The sequence below is a fragment of the Cheilinus undulatus genome, linkage group 8, assembly GCF_018320785.1.
Source record: "Cheilinus undulatus linkage group 8, ASM1832078v1, whole genome shotgun sequence".
Taxonomy (NCBI): Eukaryota; Metazoa; Chordata; class Actinopteri; order Labriformes; family Labridae; genus Cheilinus; species Cheilinus undulatus.
This window is the reverse complement of record NC_054872.1, coordinates 2,737,868-2,754,670: the sequence shown is the minus strand read 5'-3', so window position 1 is coordinate 2,754,670 and position 16,803 is coordinate 2,737,868. Positions and strand designations below refer to the sequence as shown.

At 40.0% G+C, this 16,803-nt stretch overlaps 3 protein-coding genes across 8 annotated transcripts in view; 2 read left to right on the top strand and 1 right to left on the bottom strand.

Annotated features, from left to right (window-relative positions):
* Nucleotides 1-12,715, top strand: part of LOC121513252 (vacuolar protein sorting-associated protein 13B-like) — a 481,863-nt gene extending 469,148 nt beyond the window's left edge. For 2 of the 3 annotated variants that reach the window (XM_041792863.1, XM_041792864.1), the window contains exons 62-68: nt 2,095-2,271; nt 2,623-2,793; nt 3,011-3,187; nt 7,601-7,703; nt 9,726-9,894; nt 10,442-10,522; nt 11,698-12,715. In XM_041792863.1, coding sequence (XP_041648797.1) covers nt 2,095-2,271; nt 2,623-2,793; nt 3,011-3,187; nt 7,601-7,703; nt 9,726-9,894; nt 10,442-10,522; nt 11,698-11,946 — 1,127 coding nt within the window. In that variant the 3' untranslated portion in view covers nt 11,947-12,715. The remainder of the gene's footprint in view (nt 1-2,094; nt 2,272-2,622; nt 2,794-3,010; nt 3,188-7,600; nt 7,704-9,725; nt 9,895-10,441; nt 10,523-11,697) is intronic. The other variant, XM_041792862.1, reaches the window with a different exon arrangement.
* The window catches only part of LOC121513254 (NLR family CARD domain-containing protein 3-like), a 945,231-nt gene that overhangs the window by 604,383 nt on the left and 324,045 nt on the right, over nt 1-16,803 (top strand). The gene's annotated exons all lie outside the window — the stretch shown is intronic.
* The window catches only part of LOC121513253 (regulator of G-protein signaling 22), a 35,678-nt gene continuing 31,576 nt past the window's right edge, over nt 12,702-16,803 (bottom strand). The window contains exons 22-24 of the mRNA XM_041792865.1: nt 16,475-16,574; nt 12,912-13,010; nt 12,702-12,839 (exon numbers count right to left, since the gene is read on the bottom strand). Coding sequence (XP_041648799.1) covers nt 12,811-12,839; nt 12,912-13,010; nt 16,475-16,574 — 228 coding nt within the window. The 3' untranslated portion in view covers nt 12,702-12,810. The remainder of the gene's footprint in view (nt 12,840-12,911; nt 13,011-16,474; nt 16,575-16,803) is intronic.

Below are 16,803 nucleotides of genomic sequence, written 5' to 3'. Positions count from 1 at the left end.
TTCAAAGCTTAAGCCTGTTCTGATTGAAACTACTCCTCTCCACTTCAGAAATAAGTGTTCTGGATTAACACTTCCTTTCTAGCATCTGCTGAGGAGTTCTTATTTCTGCCTGTATCTCAACATGTCCCCTCACTGCATTCTCTTTTTCTTGAGTCATCCTGGAGCAAGGGGCACTAGGAAGCATCGTACTCTGGGACTGATTAGTAACAGGATGTGCGGTTGTACAATCACACAGACGTAGATCCGTGCACATACACATGTGAAGACTTATGGACATATAGATATCCAAAAGCATGCAGTCTTTGTGCAGATGCTCTGCTGTATGTGTATGTAGGCTATGTGTGTTTAAAGCCTGACTCAGCCCTGTAAACATCAGCTCCTGTTAGGACTTTACTCTTTACCAAAACCACAACTGGGAGAGCATATGAAGCAAAACAACCACTAGGCCCCACTTGATTTGGTTTCCTACCACTAGAGTCCATTATTCAAGTGCAAATTGACAGAGAATATGAGCAAAGCAAGGTCTGGGATCTTGAGAAATGGCTATTTGATTTTTGTGATGCAATTGTCAGTGCATAAATATCAATGAGCTGTGCCATCTACGGTTGGATGAAAGAGGTGAGATAGAGGAAGGCCGTAAATCAAACAGTGACAAGTGTATGATTTCATTCAAGGAGTGTGTGTTTTTGTGAACATTAGTGTATTTCTGTACGCACTTGGGAAATTCCAACCTCTTTCGTACATGCAAAGCCCTCCTGAAAATGCTGCTAATGCACTGCACTGGATGGTCCAGATGGATGGATGTCTGGATGGTTGGTGGATGGACACCATGTCCCAACAAGGCTGCAACGTCAGCAAGCAGGAGGTGGAGTGATGTTTGGGCTGGAATCATTGGAAGTGAGTTGATAGGCCCTTCAAGGTGCCTGAAGGTGTCAAAATGACTTCAACATTTCCTGCCATGGAATAAAAAGAAGAACCATGCCTTCTGGAGTAAAATCATTTTCATGCAAGACAAGCATCATTCCATGCTGCAGAAAATCTCACTGAAGCTGCTGTGGGCATAAAGGGAGAAAAATAATGGTGTGGCGTCCATCATCCCCTGACCTTTAACCCTACAGAGAGCCTGTGGAGCATCCTTAAAGGAAGATTTATGAGGGTGGACGGAGGGCAGTTTTCCTCCAAACAGCAGCTCTGGGAGGCGATTCTAGCATCCTCAAAGGAAACACAGAAACTAAACATGGACTTAAAAGTTCAATGGATGAGAGTTGTTAAGGTGTTGTCAAAGAAGGACTTCTACGTTAAATGGAACTGGATCTGAAAAGAAAGTTCTGATTAAAATAGCTTTGATTTGTGAAAAATGACTGAAAATTACAACAATTTCTGTTTTCAGTTCTTTAGAAACTTTTGAGTGTTTTAAAAATGTTTTGAATAATAATTTGAAATACTGCATTTTAAGTTATTTTGCCAAAAATAATAATAATAAAAAACATTTTATCTTTGGTTAATTTGTCAAAGAAAATCCAGATTACAGTATAATTGTTGAGGAATTAAAAATCTTATTGACTGCCAATTATATAGATTGTTTTGGAAAAAATAACACAAATGGTATGTGCATAATAATTCGGTACAGTGTGTAAGAAATGCAAGAAAGGAAAATTTCAGCATTTTAATGTCTTTAAAACGTCTGGAAAGCTTGAGAAAGGAATGTAAATATTCAGATTTAAATGGTGCTGGGAATTAGGCTTGAGTGTAGGGAGGCTGCTCATGGGAGTTGCTCTTCAGAGTTCTCTGCATATTTCTGTAAAGTAGTGCAAAAAATATTCTACTTAATCAGTGTAATCTTTCACATTTATTCCTACCATGATATTGGCTAGCTTAAAGAAGTGACAATAAAATGTTTGTATTTAGTTTATTTGCCTTAGATTGAGGAACTCGGTATTTTGAAACTTTTATTTTTTTGGTTACTATCATGAAAAGAAACAAAAATGCTTCTTCTAATGATTAAAACTTTAAACAGATTGTAACAAAATTATATGAGTAGAAAATTAAAGAGCACGCTGTATACTGGAATGAAGAATGTTCATTGGCTTACAGGTTGGGTGGTGGGATCTTTGGAGATTCTGGGTAGTCCTGCCAGCCTGGTCAGGAGCATCGGTAACGGGGTGTCAGACTTCTTTCGGCTGCCTTATGAGGGTCTTACCCGGGGTCCTGGAGCCTTTGTCAGCGGAGTGTCCAGAGGAACCACCTCCTTTGTCAAACATATCTCAAAAGGTAAAACAGACTCAGAATTTATCACATTTTTATCCATTTAATAATATAAAACTGTTCAACACTATTTTTACACTTTTCAGTTTTTTCTGTTAGTAAATCAATTACAGAAATAATCTTTGTTTTTTTAAGGTTGCCAAGGGGAAAAAAGCATAACATTTAGAAAATAAACTCAACTTGTGAAGAAAGCCAACATTCATATTTCATGATGTATTTAGATTGATGCTTGTAATCTCAAAGGAATCTTTAATTTGAGACATTTTATTTACCATGAACGCCTCCCTCACCTTCTGGAACTGTTCATGTTGCTGCAAACTTTGTCCACTGAGTTTAATTGTGTAACATTTGTGTTAGGAACGCTGACTTCCATTACAAACCTGGCAACAAGCCTGGCAAGGAACATGGACCGCCTTTCTCTAGATGAGGAGCATTACACGAGGCAGGAGGAGTGGAGACGGCAGCTACCAGAGAGCCTCGGGGATGGACTGAGGCAAGGCCTGTCCAGACTGGGCATTAGCCTGTTGGGTATGCAGGAACACACTCATGCACATAAAGTCTAACAAAATGATGTTTTATTCCACAGAGCATGGGTCTTAAATGTATCATCCCCTGTGAAATCATGTGCATCTTGTGTTGTTCGTCCCTGTTTTTTTCTTTTACGTGCCTCATTTCTGTTTGATTTTTTTACAGTAGGAAACAGGAAATAATGAAAATAAGAGAAGAACATTTTTCTGTCTTCCAGGAGCGATAGCAGGGATTGTGGACCAGCCAATGCAGAACTTCCAGAGGAACTGGGAGATGCAGAGCTCAGCTGGTAGTCAGGCCAAAGGGGTCATTTCAGGAGTTGGGAAAGGGATTGTGGGGGTTTTCACCAAGCCCATCGGAGGAGCAGCTGAACTGGTGTCCCAAACAGGATATGGTGAGTCCTTTTTGTTAGAAGAATCATCATTTTTATTTGATTTAATGGCAGAAGATGAAGCTGCATCGAGGTGATGAATGAAGTGATGGTTAGTTTTACGTCTTATTTTAGGCTCTGTGTTTTGTCTGAAACTAAACCATATGTCAAGTAGCATCCTCAACACAAAAACCACCAACCAATTAATGTCTTAGAGCAGGGGTTCTCAACCTTTTCAGCCCGCGACCCCCAAAATAAAGGTGCCAGAAACCGGGGACCCCCACTGTACCTGAAGGTGGCTGAACACAGCCATGAACATTCTAGAAGAGTTGTGTGGAGACAAGGCCGTCCATTAGGGAGGATAAAGGGGAGAGCTTTCTGGGGCCCAGCCAAACTGGGGGCCAGCAAAATCATGGTACACTGTAACGTTAAGCTGTGGTATTTTAGATTTGACCTGAAAAATAACCACTCTCATCAAAGAAACACATTTTAATTCATTTGTGTAGTAAGTAGCCCTCTTAAAAACGTTGAAAATAGCTAAAAAAGTGTTAATAATGGCAAAAAATGGTGGGAAAGGTGGTAAAATTAGATTATAAAAGTAGGAGAAATGTCTTAGAAATGCCAAAAATTTGAAAAAAGTGGCAAAAAATAACCAAAAAGTGGCATAAATGTGTTAATGTGGCAAAGAATGAGCATATTAAGTGGTAAAAAGGGATTCAAAAGTAGCTGAAATGGCGTTAAAGTGGCAAAAATGGGTGGAGATTTGGTGAAATGGGATGAAAATTGGTATAAACTGGCAAAACAGGGTTAGCTGAGGCAGAAAACGTCAGAAACTGGCCAAAAATTGGCATATCACATTGTGAAATGTGGCTTAAAAAGTGGTAATAGGGGTTAATAGTGGAAATAATGTGTCAACAGAGCCAACAATAGGCAGAGAGTTGCAACATTTGTTTTAGAAATGGCAAAAACAGGCAGATAAAAAGTAGTGGAAAGGGTTTAATATGACAAAAAATAGTTGCAAAAATGTGTTAAAATGGGCAAAATTGGCAGGAAAAAAAAGATAAATATGGGTTAAAATTAGGCAAAATTGGTGTAAAGTGTCACCAGTGTGATTAAAAAGTGTTTGTAGGTTTTTTTAAGGCTTCTGGAGACCCCCTCTCAGTATCTCCCTCAGTGGAATCCTGACCCCATTGTTGAGAACCACTGCCTTAGAGCACATATGGCACGGATCCATGCCACAGCCAGACCCTTGGCAATTTGCTTGGTAACTTTTGAACTGTATATTGTAAACATACACTTGCAGCTCTTGCAGAACATTTTCTAGTGAGTCTGGAACTTCGCTAACTCTCCGGGGTCTTTAAAGATTAAATCCACACCAGTATCTCCGGTACTGGACGTCTTTTTATCCATTCATAATCAATTTTTTCAATCATTCCTGCAGTTAGCGAATTAGCCTGCCGTCATATTGTCTGTTTTGATCCCAGAATTCATTGCGACAACCAGTGGCAAACTGTTCTGTTGGCATGCTTTGTTGAACAGAGCATTTGCATGGACTTTGAAACTTAAGAAGAGCCTGAATGACTCATAATAGAGAGAAACAGACACAGAGAGGCTGTGACATGTCCCTCAGAGTCACTGCACTTTAAATAATGACTCAAATTCCCAGTAGGGCAGGGACTTTTTCTGTAAAAATGTACATATTTTGAAGACTTTATGTCATGAATGCTTACTTTTCAATTCTTTAGTCCCAAAGAGATGGGAGAACAAGTTTGTGCAAACAAACCCGCAGTTATTTATGTTTACTGTGTTTAATCTTTGAGATTTAATTTCCCATTCTTTTGTCTTTATAGTCCTGTTTCTTTTTAAAAATTCTAGTTACATTGCTGCCGCAGGTTTTCCTGAAGAAAAGGATGTTTAGAGCTTGACTGCACCACAGGGTTGATGTTTTATAAGCTTTTTAAGACAAAAAGTCCAGGTGAGACATAATGGTTGAAAAATGCTGAGAGCGCTAACGGTTAATCTAACAGTTCCATCAGGACTCTCTGAGACCAGGACGCTATTTCCTTTATACTCAGTCATGTTGATTTAAGAGTTCTTTAATTTTTAGGGGAAATCTCCATGACATTAAGTAATGGGACACTAGAAGGTGCACATGTTGAAGTCCTTAACACGTTATAATTTAACCTTTCAAGAGGCCTGAGGCAACAATATTCTCCTTAACACACACTAGTAATGTGTCAGTAAATTTTTCCTCTGCTAACCACAACCTGATTGTTTATTTGGACAGATATTGAGTAGTGTGAGACCAAAGAGTGATGTGTGGAAAGAAACCTTACCACCCACACAGACACACACATACACACTCATTTGCTTATTACAGATGCAATACTAAATGCTGATCCATGTGTATAAAATTGGACTTTCTCCCATAGATCAGTGTGACTGCCAGCTGTGTCTGCAACAGCTGCATTTCAGTTGTTTGTGGCAAAAAGAGTCTAAAAGTTTGTCAACAAAAAGAGCTTTTTCCGTCAGCATGGTCAGGTTGGTACATATTAGAAGGATTGATAGAATAGGAATGGTTTCCTACCTACTTCCTCTTTCCTGTGAGCGGTATTTCTTCTTTTTTTCCCATTTGCTTTTTACCGTCACTTCTCACCATCAGTGTTTAGATTGGCACTTGTCATTGAAGAGGATTTAGTGATTCAACATGAAGTTACACCTATAAGAAACCAAAATGTCCCTGTGTAGAAACAATTTCAGTGTCTCAGTGGTAAAAACCAGACTCTCTAATGGAGGGGATTTTATGGAGTACAGTTACAGTGGTTTACTTCACGCCATGGCAGGTTATGTAACCTCTAAGGCTAAAATTATACCAATAACCAGGGATGTTCCAATACCATTTTTCCATCCCGATACGATTCCAATACCAAGGTTTTGGGTATCAGTCGATACTGATCCGATACCAGTGAGAACTTTCTGGACTGACTGTGCAGGCTAGCAGATTATTGTAGACCTATATTTGACTCAGAACTTGGATCAACAAATAGAACCCTAATGTACAGCATCTCTGTGACCCTTAAGTTGTTTTTCTGCTGATTATTGAGATTTACTGTAAAATATTAAAATATCAGTAACACAGGGGGCTGAATCACAGTCTCTCTCTCTCTCTTATGCTCTACTCGGGCAGCATGACGTGATTACTGAATAGCCTGCAACTGGCTGACAGACCCAAACAAGCATGGCGGTTAGCATTCGAGTTAGCATGTGGGTTAGAGGTAATAAATGCCATTCAGTATCAACTTTACTGGTGTGGATTTAATCATTAAAGTCCACAAAAGTCTCATGAGTTCCAGGCTCCCTGAAAATGCTGCCGCAAAGATTCAAAGGCATCAGTAATTGTCAACGGGAAACCACAACAGCTAGCTTCAGGAGGAAAAACAAGTAAGAGGCAGCGATTTATGGTTCAAAAGTGATTTAACTTTTGACAAACTGTGTCACTTTTGGTTGTGTACAACTTCACAGGTCTAGAAGGTGTTTTAACAATCACATTCAAGAAAAACTAACAGCCTCGATTCTTTGCTGCTGCAGAGGGTCCTTTGCTTCTGCCTCGCTGCTCTAAAACAGTAGCTCATGCATGCAGTGCTTTCCAGCAGCGAAGAAGAATTGATTTCCAGTTTACAACACTAACATTTAGTGTGGCTAAACAAAGCTAAATATAAAGCTAAACCAAACGATATCGAATCAGTGCATAAACTCATGTGATAGATAGATATAGATGTATAAAAGTCTTCTTTTTGCAGTTTTAGGGGGGTTGGCTCAGAGGCTGCTTGATTTGGCACTAATAGGTCATGTGACTTCAGCACTTTTTTTCAAGCAACGACTCCCTGGGGAGTTTTCTCTGATCATCTGAGCTCAGCAGAACTCTGTCACAGACATATGAATTCTCCTGACTGCATACAGACACACTAACAAGTCAGTCTTCTGTAAAGTTATTATGCATTTATCTGTGAGATTTCCACCACAGTCCATCCTGTCTATAGAAACACATGGAGACACAAATTCAAAGACAACCATTAGGAGCTGAGCAGCGCTGCAGAGTTCTGCTGCATTGGCATCATTCATGGATCTCACTGTTTTCTTCATGGTTCTGTTAAGCTGCTCAGTGACTTCACTCTCTGCTCTACTGACATGGGCGTTTGTTATGAATGTTCTCTGACATGCACACACAGCCATTCTCATCACACAGTTTATTCTTAAGCTTATTTTTATGATGCTAAAATGTACACAATAAGAAATTGAATGAGGAAGAGTGGCACCATCAGTCTAATGCACATCATATAAACAGATGCAAACATGATGCAATCCACCAAGCAGACATAACTGCACTGACAGCTGTATTTACTGTTTTTGTGTCTGTATTTTTGTCGTCTCTAACAGGGATCCTCCATGGAGCAGGACTCTGGCAACTTCCTAAACAACTGTACCTGCCCACGGAGGAGAAGTCCGCTCTCGCTCCAAACAGCCACCTTAAATATGTCTGGTATGACCATCCACTCTCCCTGCAGTCTATACTTTTACTGTTCAACAATAGTGGTTCCCAGCCTGTTCCCTTGGAGCTGACTTTAATCTAAGGAAATCAGAGCCCTCCCAGGACCCACACTGTTTAAAAGGGACACATTGTTGTTAAACATGAGCATCAGTTGTTTTCATAAATCCTGATAGAAAAGGCCTAAAAACTTGCTCCTACCAAGGAACTTAAAATTAACAGACCAGTGAGTGTTTTATCCTGACTTTAGAGTAGACAGAACCTTCCTCTGTCCTTCACATCTTCAGATCTTCAGGGTGAAAACCTATAGTCAAGATAATCTTTAAAAAAATGAGGCTGTGTATTCTCATCTTCACTTCCTCTCAACCCTCTCTTGGATCTGCCTTGCCTTCCACTCATCGTTTTGTTAACTTTTTAAAATGGAAGGATCATTTAGGAAAGGAAAAGTCTGGAAAAATGTGTTTGACCTTGATTCCACACGTGTCGGCCAGCCTGCCCTCCCTCTAGCCATGTTAGAAGTGTTTATAAATACTCTGACAATGCCAGCAGGTAGACATTTGGCTTTTCCTGCGCTGTGTGTGAGCCTGTCCAAAGGTATTTCCCAGTGTCCTCAGGTTAAAAAGAAACATCTTTGTCTGGATTAAAATAGTGGAGAAGGTTTGAGAAATTCCATTTTGTGCTGAGAAGACCTGAGCTGTAAAGATGTGGCTGAAAGCTCAGCAGAAATGGCAGAACTGCCCCTTGAATCATGTGACAGATTCCAGTTGGAGTCCCTCAGTGGAACACCAGCTATCATCATTAAATATATAAGAGACTTTTTATAAAGGAAACATCTGAAATGTCAAATAGCAGAGAGAAAAGGCCAAACTTTAGTTTCAGTTCTTCACCGGTCCATTACTTCAGTCGTCATATTCTAAAAGTCCTGGCAGTCTGTTACTCTCATGTTAGAGAAAGATGAAAAGGCTATTTTAGAAATATGTACGCTGAGATAATGCTCCCCTGTGGTTCTATAAATGCTGCTCTGCAGTCAAACTGGTTTCCATCAGACATCCATCAATTATTTTTACTACTACAGGTAGCATGAGGGGTCAGACTGTTTGAACAGAGTAACACTGAACAGGACCAATTAGTCCCTGCTGAGGCTGTTTCAACATCTGCTCTGCAATTTGAACACCTGCCTTCCAAAGTAAACACTGTCAGAGAAACATGAATGAAGACCTTGGTCCCTGCACACGTATTTCCTTACTGAACATGTAATCGGAACCATCCAGGGAATGAGAATAACAGGATGCATGCAGAAATGTGTGGTTGCTTGTTTGTGTGCATCAAGGTCAGAAGAGTGCTTTGTTGGCCTCCTGCAGATCAGAACTTATTTATGTGAGGGTAAAAAGTCAGTAGATTGTTGTTGACTGTACATGAGATGATTAAGAGCAGTGTTTCTCAACCATTTTTCCTTGGAGCCCCCCTACATGTTCCTCAGAAAAGCAGAGCCTCCCCAGGACCCAAGAGAGAAGAAAAAGGGACACACTGCAGCTAAAAATCAACATAGATTTGAAATGTTTCACTGATAAAACCCTAAAAAGCTTCATGCATGCTTTTATCAAAAGACTTTTGTATAAACACTTAAAAACTGCTTTTTCATAGTTTTAGTCAATGTTTGCAAATCTATTTTTTGCAGCCTCAGAGCAGACGAAGCCTCAAACCTGTCCCCCCTTATTTTAAGATTTACTATCATAAAATTCACAAACCTGACCTGCCTTATTTTTCAGATTTAATAGCATAAAATTCTCAAACCTGACCTGCCTTATTTTTCAGATTTAATAGCATAAAATTTTCAAACCTGTCCTGCCTTATTTTTCAGATTTAATAGCATAAAATTCTCGAGCCTGTCCTGCCTTATTTTTCAGATTTAATAGCATAAAATTCTCAAACCTGTCCCGCTGTATCAATACTGTGTTGATCAAGTCTGCTATCCTTGATCATGAGTGATCAACCCAGTTTTGTTTTTGACTACAGGAAGATGCTTCAGTCTCTGGGGCGACCTGAGCTTCACATGGCCCTGGAGGTGACGATTGTGAGTGGGTCGGGTCAGCAGCATGGCGGCTGTCTGCTCCTCACCTCTGAGGTTTTGTTTGTGGTCAGCCTCAGTGAGGATACCCAGCAGCAGGCTTTCCCCATCACAGAGGTAACTGCCAGGAGTCAGCAGGATCATTAGGAATCAAATAAACCGTCTTTTTGAGAAGGGGTGGGCAGCTGGAGGGCAACATGCAAGCCCCCTCCTCACTCAAGGGCCTCTCACTGTGTGGAATAAAAACAAAGGCATATATCTACTTGAACAGTAGATATATTTCCACAGATGAATATCATTGTTTTGTTCTTTGTAATAAATGAGTAAATATTGATAGCCATAAATATCTCTGTAAAATAGGCATTACTGAAATAAAAATGTAAGTGAAGAGTTTTAGATAAGCAGTATATGGTGTGTTCATAGCAGTGATAAAGCAGCTTTAATTGGCTGTAATTCTGTGTTTAGGTCATAAAATTAAGCATTACTATTTCCATTTGGATTTAAAATATGTTAAATTTTTCAAATAAGTATTGAAACTGTGTGATTTAAGGTGCCCTGCTTTCTGCCCTGTGGTGGTGACAGTGTGGCCCTCTTTGTTAAACCCTTGCTGTAGAGCCTGGCTTACCCAGATGGTGAATTTCTGTTTGTTTTTCTTTTTTTACAGGTGGAGTGTCAGCAGGACCCAGGACAGCAGGGCCAGCTCACCCTGACCTTACAGCAGCAGACCGTTGTCAGTGATACGGAGGTGAGAGACTTAAACAGAGGAACAGCTCAGGGGTCCATGGTACCAATCAGTACCACTGCCGTGAAAATGAATCAGAGGACACAGTCACATTCTGGCTGCTTGTCTTTTATTTGCAGCAGTAAGAGAGGGAGCATACCTTGGATCAAACTGTAAAACCAAAAGATAAACCTAGAAATAGGCTCCCATGTGCCATCGTTTCTCTGTGGTACCACACTTTTACAGACACACATCTCCAAAACCAAGGTAGGGTTAAATTAACTATGATGTCTATAAACCATTTCAACTTCCCAGTGGTGGAAACACAATCATGATGTTTTTTGTGGAATATAAGATCCAGCCCAGTACAACTCAGCAAATCAGAGTATCATCAAAAAGTTGGTTTATTTCAGAAACTCCACTCAAAAAGGTAAACTCATGTATTATATAGATCTATTCCACACAGACTGATATATTTAAAGTGTTTATTTCTATTGATTCTGATGCTTATGACTTACAGCTATGAAAACCCAAAATTCGGGATCTCAGAAAATTAGAATCTTGTGGAAAAAGTTCAACACTCACACTCTAATCAGCTAATAAACACCTGCAAAGGTTTCCTGAGCTATTAAATGGTCTCTCAGTCTGGGTCAGTAGGCTACACAATCATGGGGAAGACTGCAGACTTGACAGATGTCCAGAAGACAGTCATTGACACCCTAAAAGGAGGGTAAGACACAGAAGGTCATTGCTAAAGAAGCTGCTTGTTCACAGAGTGCTGTGTCCAAGCATATTCATAGAAAGTTGAGTGGAAGGAAAAATGTGGTAAAAAGAGCACAAACAGCAGGGATAACTGCAGTCTTGAGAGGATGGTGATATGAAGCCTATTAAAGAATTTGGGGGAGCTTCACAAGGAGTGGACTACAGCTGGAGTCAGCGCATCAATATTTTCTGAGATACTGAATTTTGGGTTTTCATTAGCTGTAGGTCTTAATCATCAACATTAGAAGAAATGACCACTTAAAAAATATCAGTCTGTGTGTAATGAATCTACATTCTAGATTACTGAGCTGCTGTAGCATTCGGTTGGCATGAAGACCGCTAAACTGAACTCCCGTTCCTCACATGTTTGGTAACAGCAGATTTATCTCAGTAGGACCAGTGTCTCACTGGTCATTTCTCTGTCCTCCCTCCATCAGGGTGACGGCGCCCGTGAAAGGCTGTCAGAGCAGCAGTATCGGCGGCTGGTGGATTACGTGATGAGAGCCTCCCAGTTCCTTTCCCCGTCTGCCTCTTCTCTCCAGCTGCAGCCGCCGGTGACTCTTGCCAGCCCCCCACCTTCTGTCACCAAGTCCTACTGCTACTTGGTGGATCCTGCCTTCTGCAAGGTGTTTGTCAGCAAGTTCACCATGGTGAAGAATAAGGCCTTACGTATCGGATTCCACTAACAGGATGAAAAGATTTTTACTGTTCAAATTAATATCAGCCTTAAGAAACACTCTGAGACGACAAATGCTCACTTATGCAAAGATAGAACTGTTAAAGTGAGTATTTCTTTATCCAAGTAAGTCCATGTAGATAATTCTTAGACATTGTTTATGAAGTTGTATTTTTTTAACAGTTATAAATTCATTGTAATTACAGAGAAACTTGGTGGGGACATCATGTTTTTAAGCGTAGGCACACAGTCAGTTCAGATGTTGCAGTAAACGAAGTGTGTGACCTTAAACTTGGACCAACAGTGTTCTCTTCATACTTCCAATGAAGGCTCCGGCACTTTCCCAGTGCTGTGAACTCCGCTAAAGAGTCTGATACATTTCTCGTGAAGTTGCCTTCAGTGTCTCAGTGCAGGTTGAGATAAGGAGTGTTTACATTGAGTGAACTGTGTTTTGTGCCAATTTTAAGTGCAATATTATAAAAGTGTTTGGACACTAGAGACAGCAGCTGTAACCCAAATATTTTTACAGATGATGTAACATACTTGTTCAATGATAACACTGTGCTCGGTAACCCTACATCGATGCCAACCCTTTGTGATGATGCTGCCATGTTTTTGCCTTTAATATTGTAGAGCTCTATGTGAAACTGAAGTCTAATGCCTTGAATGTTAATGAATAATATATAAATGGAGAACATTTTAATAAAAACATCAAACATGTTTGTGATTCTATCATTGAATAGTGAATAACCAGTCTAAATGAATCTGGAATCAAACAGAAGCAGTGAGGTAAATATCTGTCCCAGGGTCTCAGAACATTTTTACATCACCGTCCAGATGTCAGCAGCAGCTCTCGTCTCAGTTTATTCTGGTTTCATTTCATGTTGCAGGCTCGGACAGTTCCTGTGGTGACACAGAAGAGTCAGAAATGTGTATTTGTTTACGTTTCCTCTCGCTCCTGTTACATTAACTTACCCTTAGACTGTTTGCTCTCTGTCCCAGCGGAGCAGCGTGAGGGCGGCTTGCGGCTGGTTCTCCTGCCTGCTGACATGATGCTGCAGTGAGAGGAAGAGTCTGGAGAGAGAACGTTTTAAGTAGTTTAATGTAGCTACTCATGGTCTGATGCAAAACTGGCATCAGTTTCTAAATAAAAATAAAAAATCTGAAAGTGTAAATCACATTTATGTTTAACTTTATAAAAATGGTCCACATCAGCTAGGGATGGGGATTGATTAGATTTTATTGATATTGATTCTTATCCATTAAATTCTCATAGATCCTCTTAATCATTTCATCCTGTGAGTTTTATTTTTGGAAAAGGTAGAGTATCTAGGGTTTCACTGTTAACTCAAATTTTATTGAGTCTCCTTCTCTCTTCAGTGAGAGTGCTGACAAGCACACTTCAATTCCTGCTATAATAAACAGTTTAGATAACAGAAAATCAGGTGTTTAGGAGGAGAACATGTTAAAATACACAAACATCCTTGGTCAGAAATTTCAGTTAAAACAAACTGCTCTCTGATCTTCAATCTCTAAACTTGAATAAGAATACAACACAGTGTTAATTTCGTCAACTAAAACTGACTATGGTGGCTTTCACACTAGGGGCCCGGTCCTGGATCTGAGTGCACTTGAGCCCAAAGTCCGGTTCGTTTTGGTAGTGTGAATGCAAACGAACTGCGCCCGGGCACCGGGTCTGGTGCCCAGGCCCAGGCCCACTTGGGGGGGTGGTCTTGGGCGCGATTTAAGTGGACTCTGGCACGGTTTGTATGAGATGTGAATGCAACCACGCCTGAATACGGGACAGTGTTGTATCAGCTTTATGACATCATTGTAAAAACGAAACTTCTTTCCACAGCGTGGCAGTTTGTTCACATATTTTCTCAATAAGGGGAAGAAATCATCAGAATCCAGCCAATAAACGGTCAGTTGTGACTCACCTTACAGATGAACACAAGCTGGAGTCAGTGAGAAGAGATGCAAAGGCAATGAAAGTCTCCTGTCACCTCACAAACCTCTGTATCTGTGCAGTGTGAGCCCATTTAATCCTCTGAGCTGCACGTGTATGTGCAGATACGAAGAGCAAAGTTGCTGGCATTTTAAAAAGTGATTTTAATCATCCATGGCTGCAGGATGGACTTTTTGCCAGGTCAAAACAAAAATAATCTTTGCTCAGGTCATGACCCTAGTGGTTGCCATGGTAGCTTGTTCTTCCTTCTCCTCCTTTGCAGGGATGTAAACCAGCTACGGCATAACGCCACCTGCTGTTTCAAACGGAGTAAATACACAAGCGGTCCCGGGCACGGTTCGATGTTGCTAGTGTGAAAGCACGCCGGGGGGAAGGTGGAGGGGGAAACAACTGGGCCTAATGTGAAAGCGCCCTCAAACTGTTCTTCAACAGCCTTTTTTCCATGACAAAAACTAAACTAAAACTAATAAAAAAAACATCTGTGATGACTAAAACTGAACAAAACGAAGTTCAGTTTTCAACAAGATGATTAAAACTAGACTAATGTAACATAGTTTGTGTCAGACATTCAAAATCTGTGATATTTCTCCTCTTTGGGTAAATCTGTCAAAAAACAATGCATCTGTATCTATTCTGCCTCTCAGCTGTAGAAAGCAGGGACCCCAGGTTTGGCAGAGTGCAGAGAACACACTACCATGATTTGGTACCAGATTTAGACAAGAAAATAAATGCTTGGATAGAAATAGAGATGGGTAGAAATGACTAAAATGTGACTAAAACTAAAATGCATTTCATTTAAAGACTAAAACTAAGACTAAAATTAGAACTAGCTGCCAAAATTAACACTGATACAACATTACGGCTCAGTTTATTTAAAAGATAAAACCTCTGAATAATTTTAAAGCTAGTCTCTGGGTCCTAGATCTCTAGACGTATAAAGATAAACTGAAATCTTTTTTAATTAACAGTTCCTGTGCAAAAAGCATGCTTTGCCTGATATTACTGTTTATCAGATGTTGCCTGTCACACTGTTCGCATCATTTTTTAGACCGTTTAAACCTGGATTTTTGACTGTCCACTATGTTTACTCCTCGACTTCTCCGTTCTTGCTGGCTTCACCGACTGCTTCCTGTGTTTTTCAAGGTAACATGAAAGTAACCCCTTGATAAGGGAATCGTTAATATTAAATGTAAATATCAATGGATTCAACTCACTGGTAGGTACTGGATGTGTCCAGGCTGACAGATTCATCCGGGGGCTGCGCCTTCTGATGATGTGGCACATTATGATTGGCTCTGATGATGTATCGCATTATCATTGGCTGGAAGCTTATGTAGCTAACCCATTAGCTTTCCATAAAGCTAACTTGCAATATTAACAGAACACTAACTTTTTACTCACCTCAGAGTCAGCCTCTTTCAACCCTTCATATTTTTTGAGGTGATGTTGACGGTGTGAGAAATATCATTTTTAATAAAATATTTTAAATCTATGACTTTTACACTAACAAACAACGGTGACTAAGTTTGCTCCTGCTATATATTAGAAGGATGATCTGTAATCTCTTAAACATTTTAACAAGTAAGAAAACAAATAATTGAACCTATTATTTATGAAAAGCAATAACTTAAATGGTACAACTGAACAGATCCTGGGCCCAGATGTGTCATTCTTTTTACATTTATTAATGAAATAAAAGTTTAAAAATGAAAAATTTATTAATTTATTTATTAGCTACAAAAGAAGGGTCTGTAGATTGAAAGTAAAAATCACTATTGACCATTTTAAAGTAATGCAAATCTAAAAATAAATCTGTCACTCTAAATATAGAACAGAAAAAATATCTATCTTAAACTCATCAACTTGGGCCACACTGTAGTTTGTCCATGTGGAGTTGCCATAGGCAACAGTGTTTGCAACTTCATTGGAAGGAGCAAGACTCCTCAATTCCCATCCCTATCACCTACTATGTGACCATATCAGACCCTCAGGTCTAACTGAGCTCATCCACCACACAGATATTATCATCCATCCCTTTAACAGTCCAATCCAAATTACATCACATGAAAATGAGGTTTGCACCATGCTTAGTCTCATCCAGTCAGGGTTTTATCCTACTCCTGCGTTAGCATCATGCCTCATGTACGTGTCTATGCAGCGGGGCTCAGACTAACTCATGCACAGAGCTTAAAGGACAGGCTGAGGTGGATATTTTGGCTATAGCTCTACATCAGACAGTCCTGACATGTGGAGATTGGGGAGGTTTGACTAACTTTGCCTTCTACTGCCAGGTGCTATCACAGTATGGAAATGTGGTTTGGATTTTACCGTGGGAACGGCTAAATGTCATTTCACTGTTATGGTTTCCTGCATTTAATCTGTCTAGTAGCAGAGAGCGGTCATTGCTGGATAGGTTTACTGAGCCTGGGGAAACAAAGGGAGGAGTGTGGAGGTGCTCACTCATGGTAGGCTCATGTTGGGTCTCTGTAATAATACGCAGTCTGTTTTTGAGAGGACATTAGTTATGATTTGGCAACAATCAAATAAAAACCTGATTAAATGCATGTACCTGAGGCCGTGGAGGATGAAGCTTCCAGCTCATTCTGTTTTTTCAGCAGCACTTCCTCTCTCTTTAGAGCTGCCATGTACTTGGTGTAGGACCAGGAAAACTGAGGAAGATTTTAAGAAATATCATCAAATCTAATGTGATTAGAAAAAAACTAAAATAGATGCTCGAGTATCTTCGTTATAGTCTGCTGAGGGGCTCTTTGGACTGTGTGCTCTGACTAAGTTTCATCTCTGCTGTTTAATGTAGAACAAGGAAAAACTATTTTCATTCACTGCCCTGCTGTGAATAAAAGTTAACAAAACTTAGTGTGTAGATGGCAGAGCTAAAAC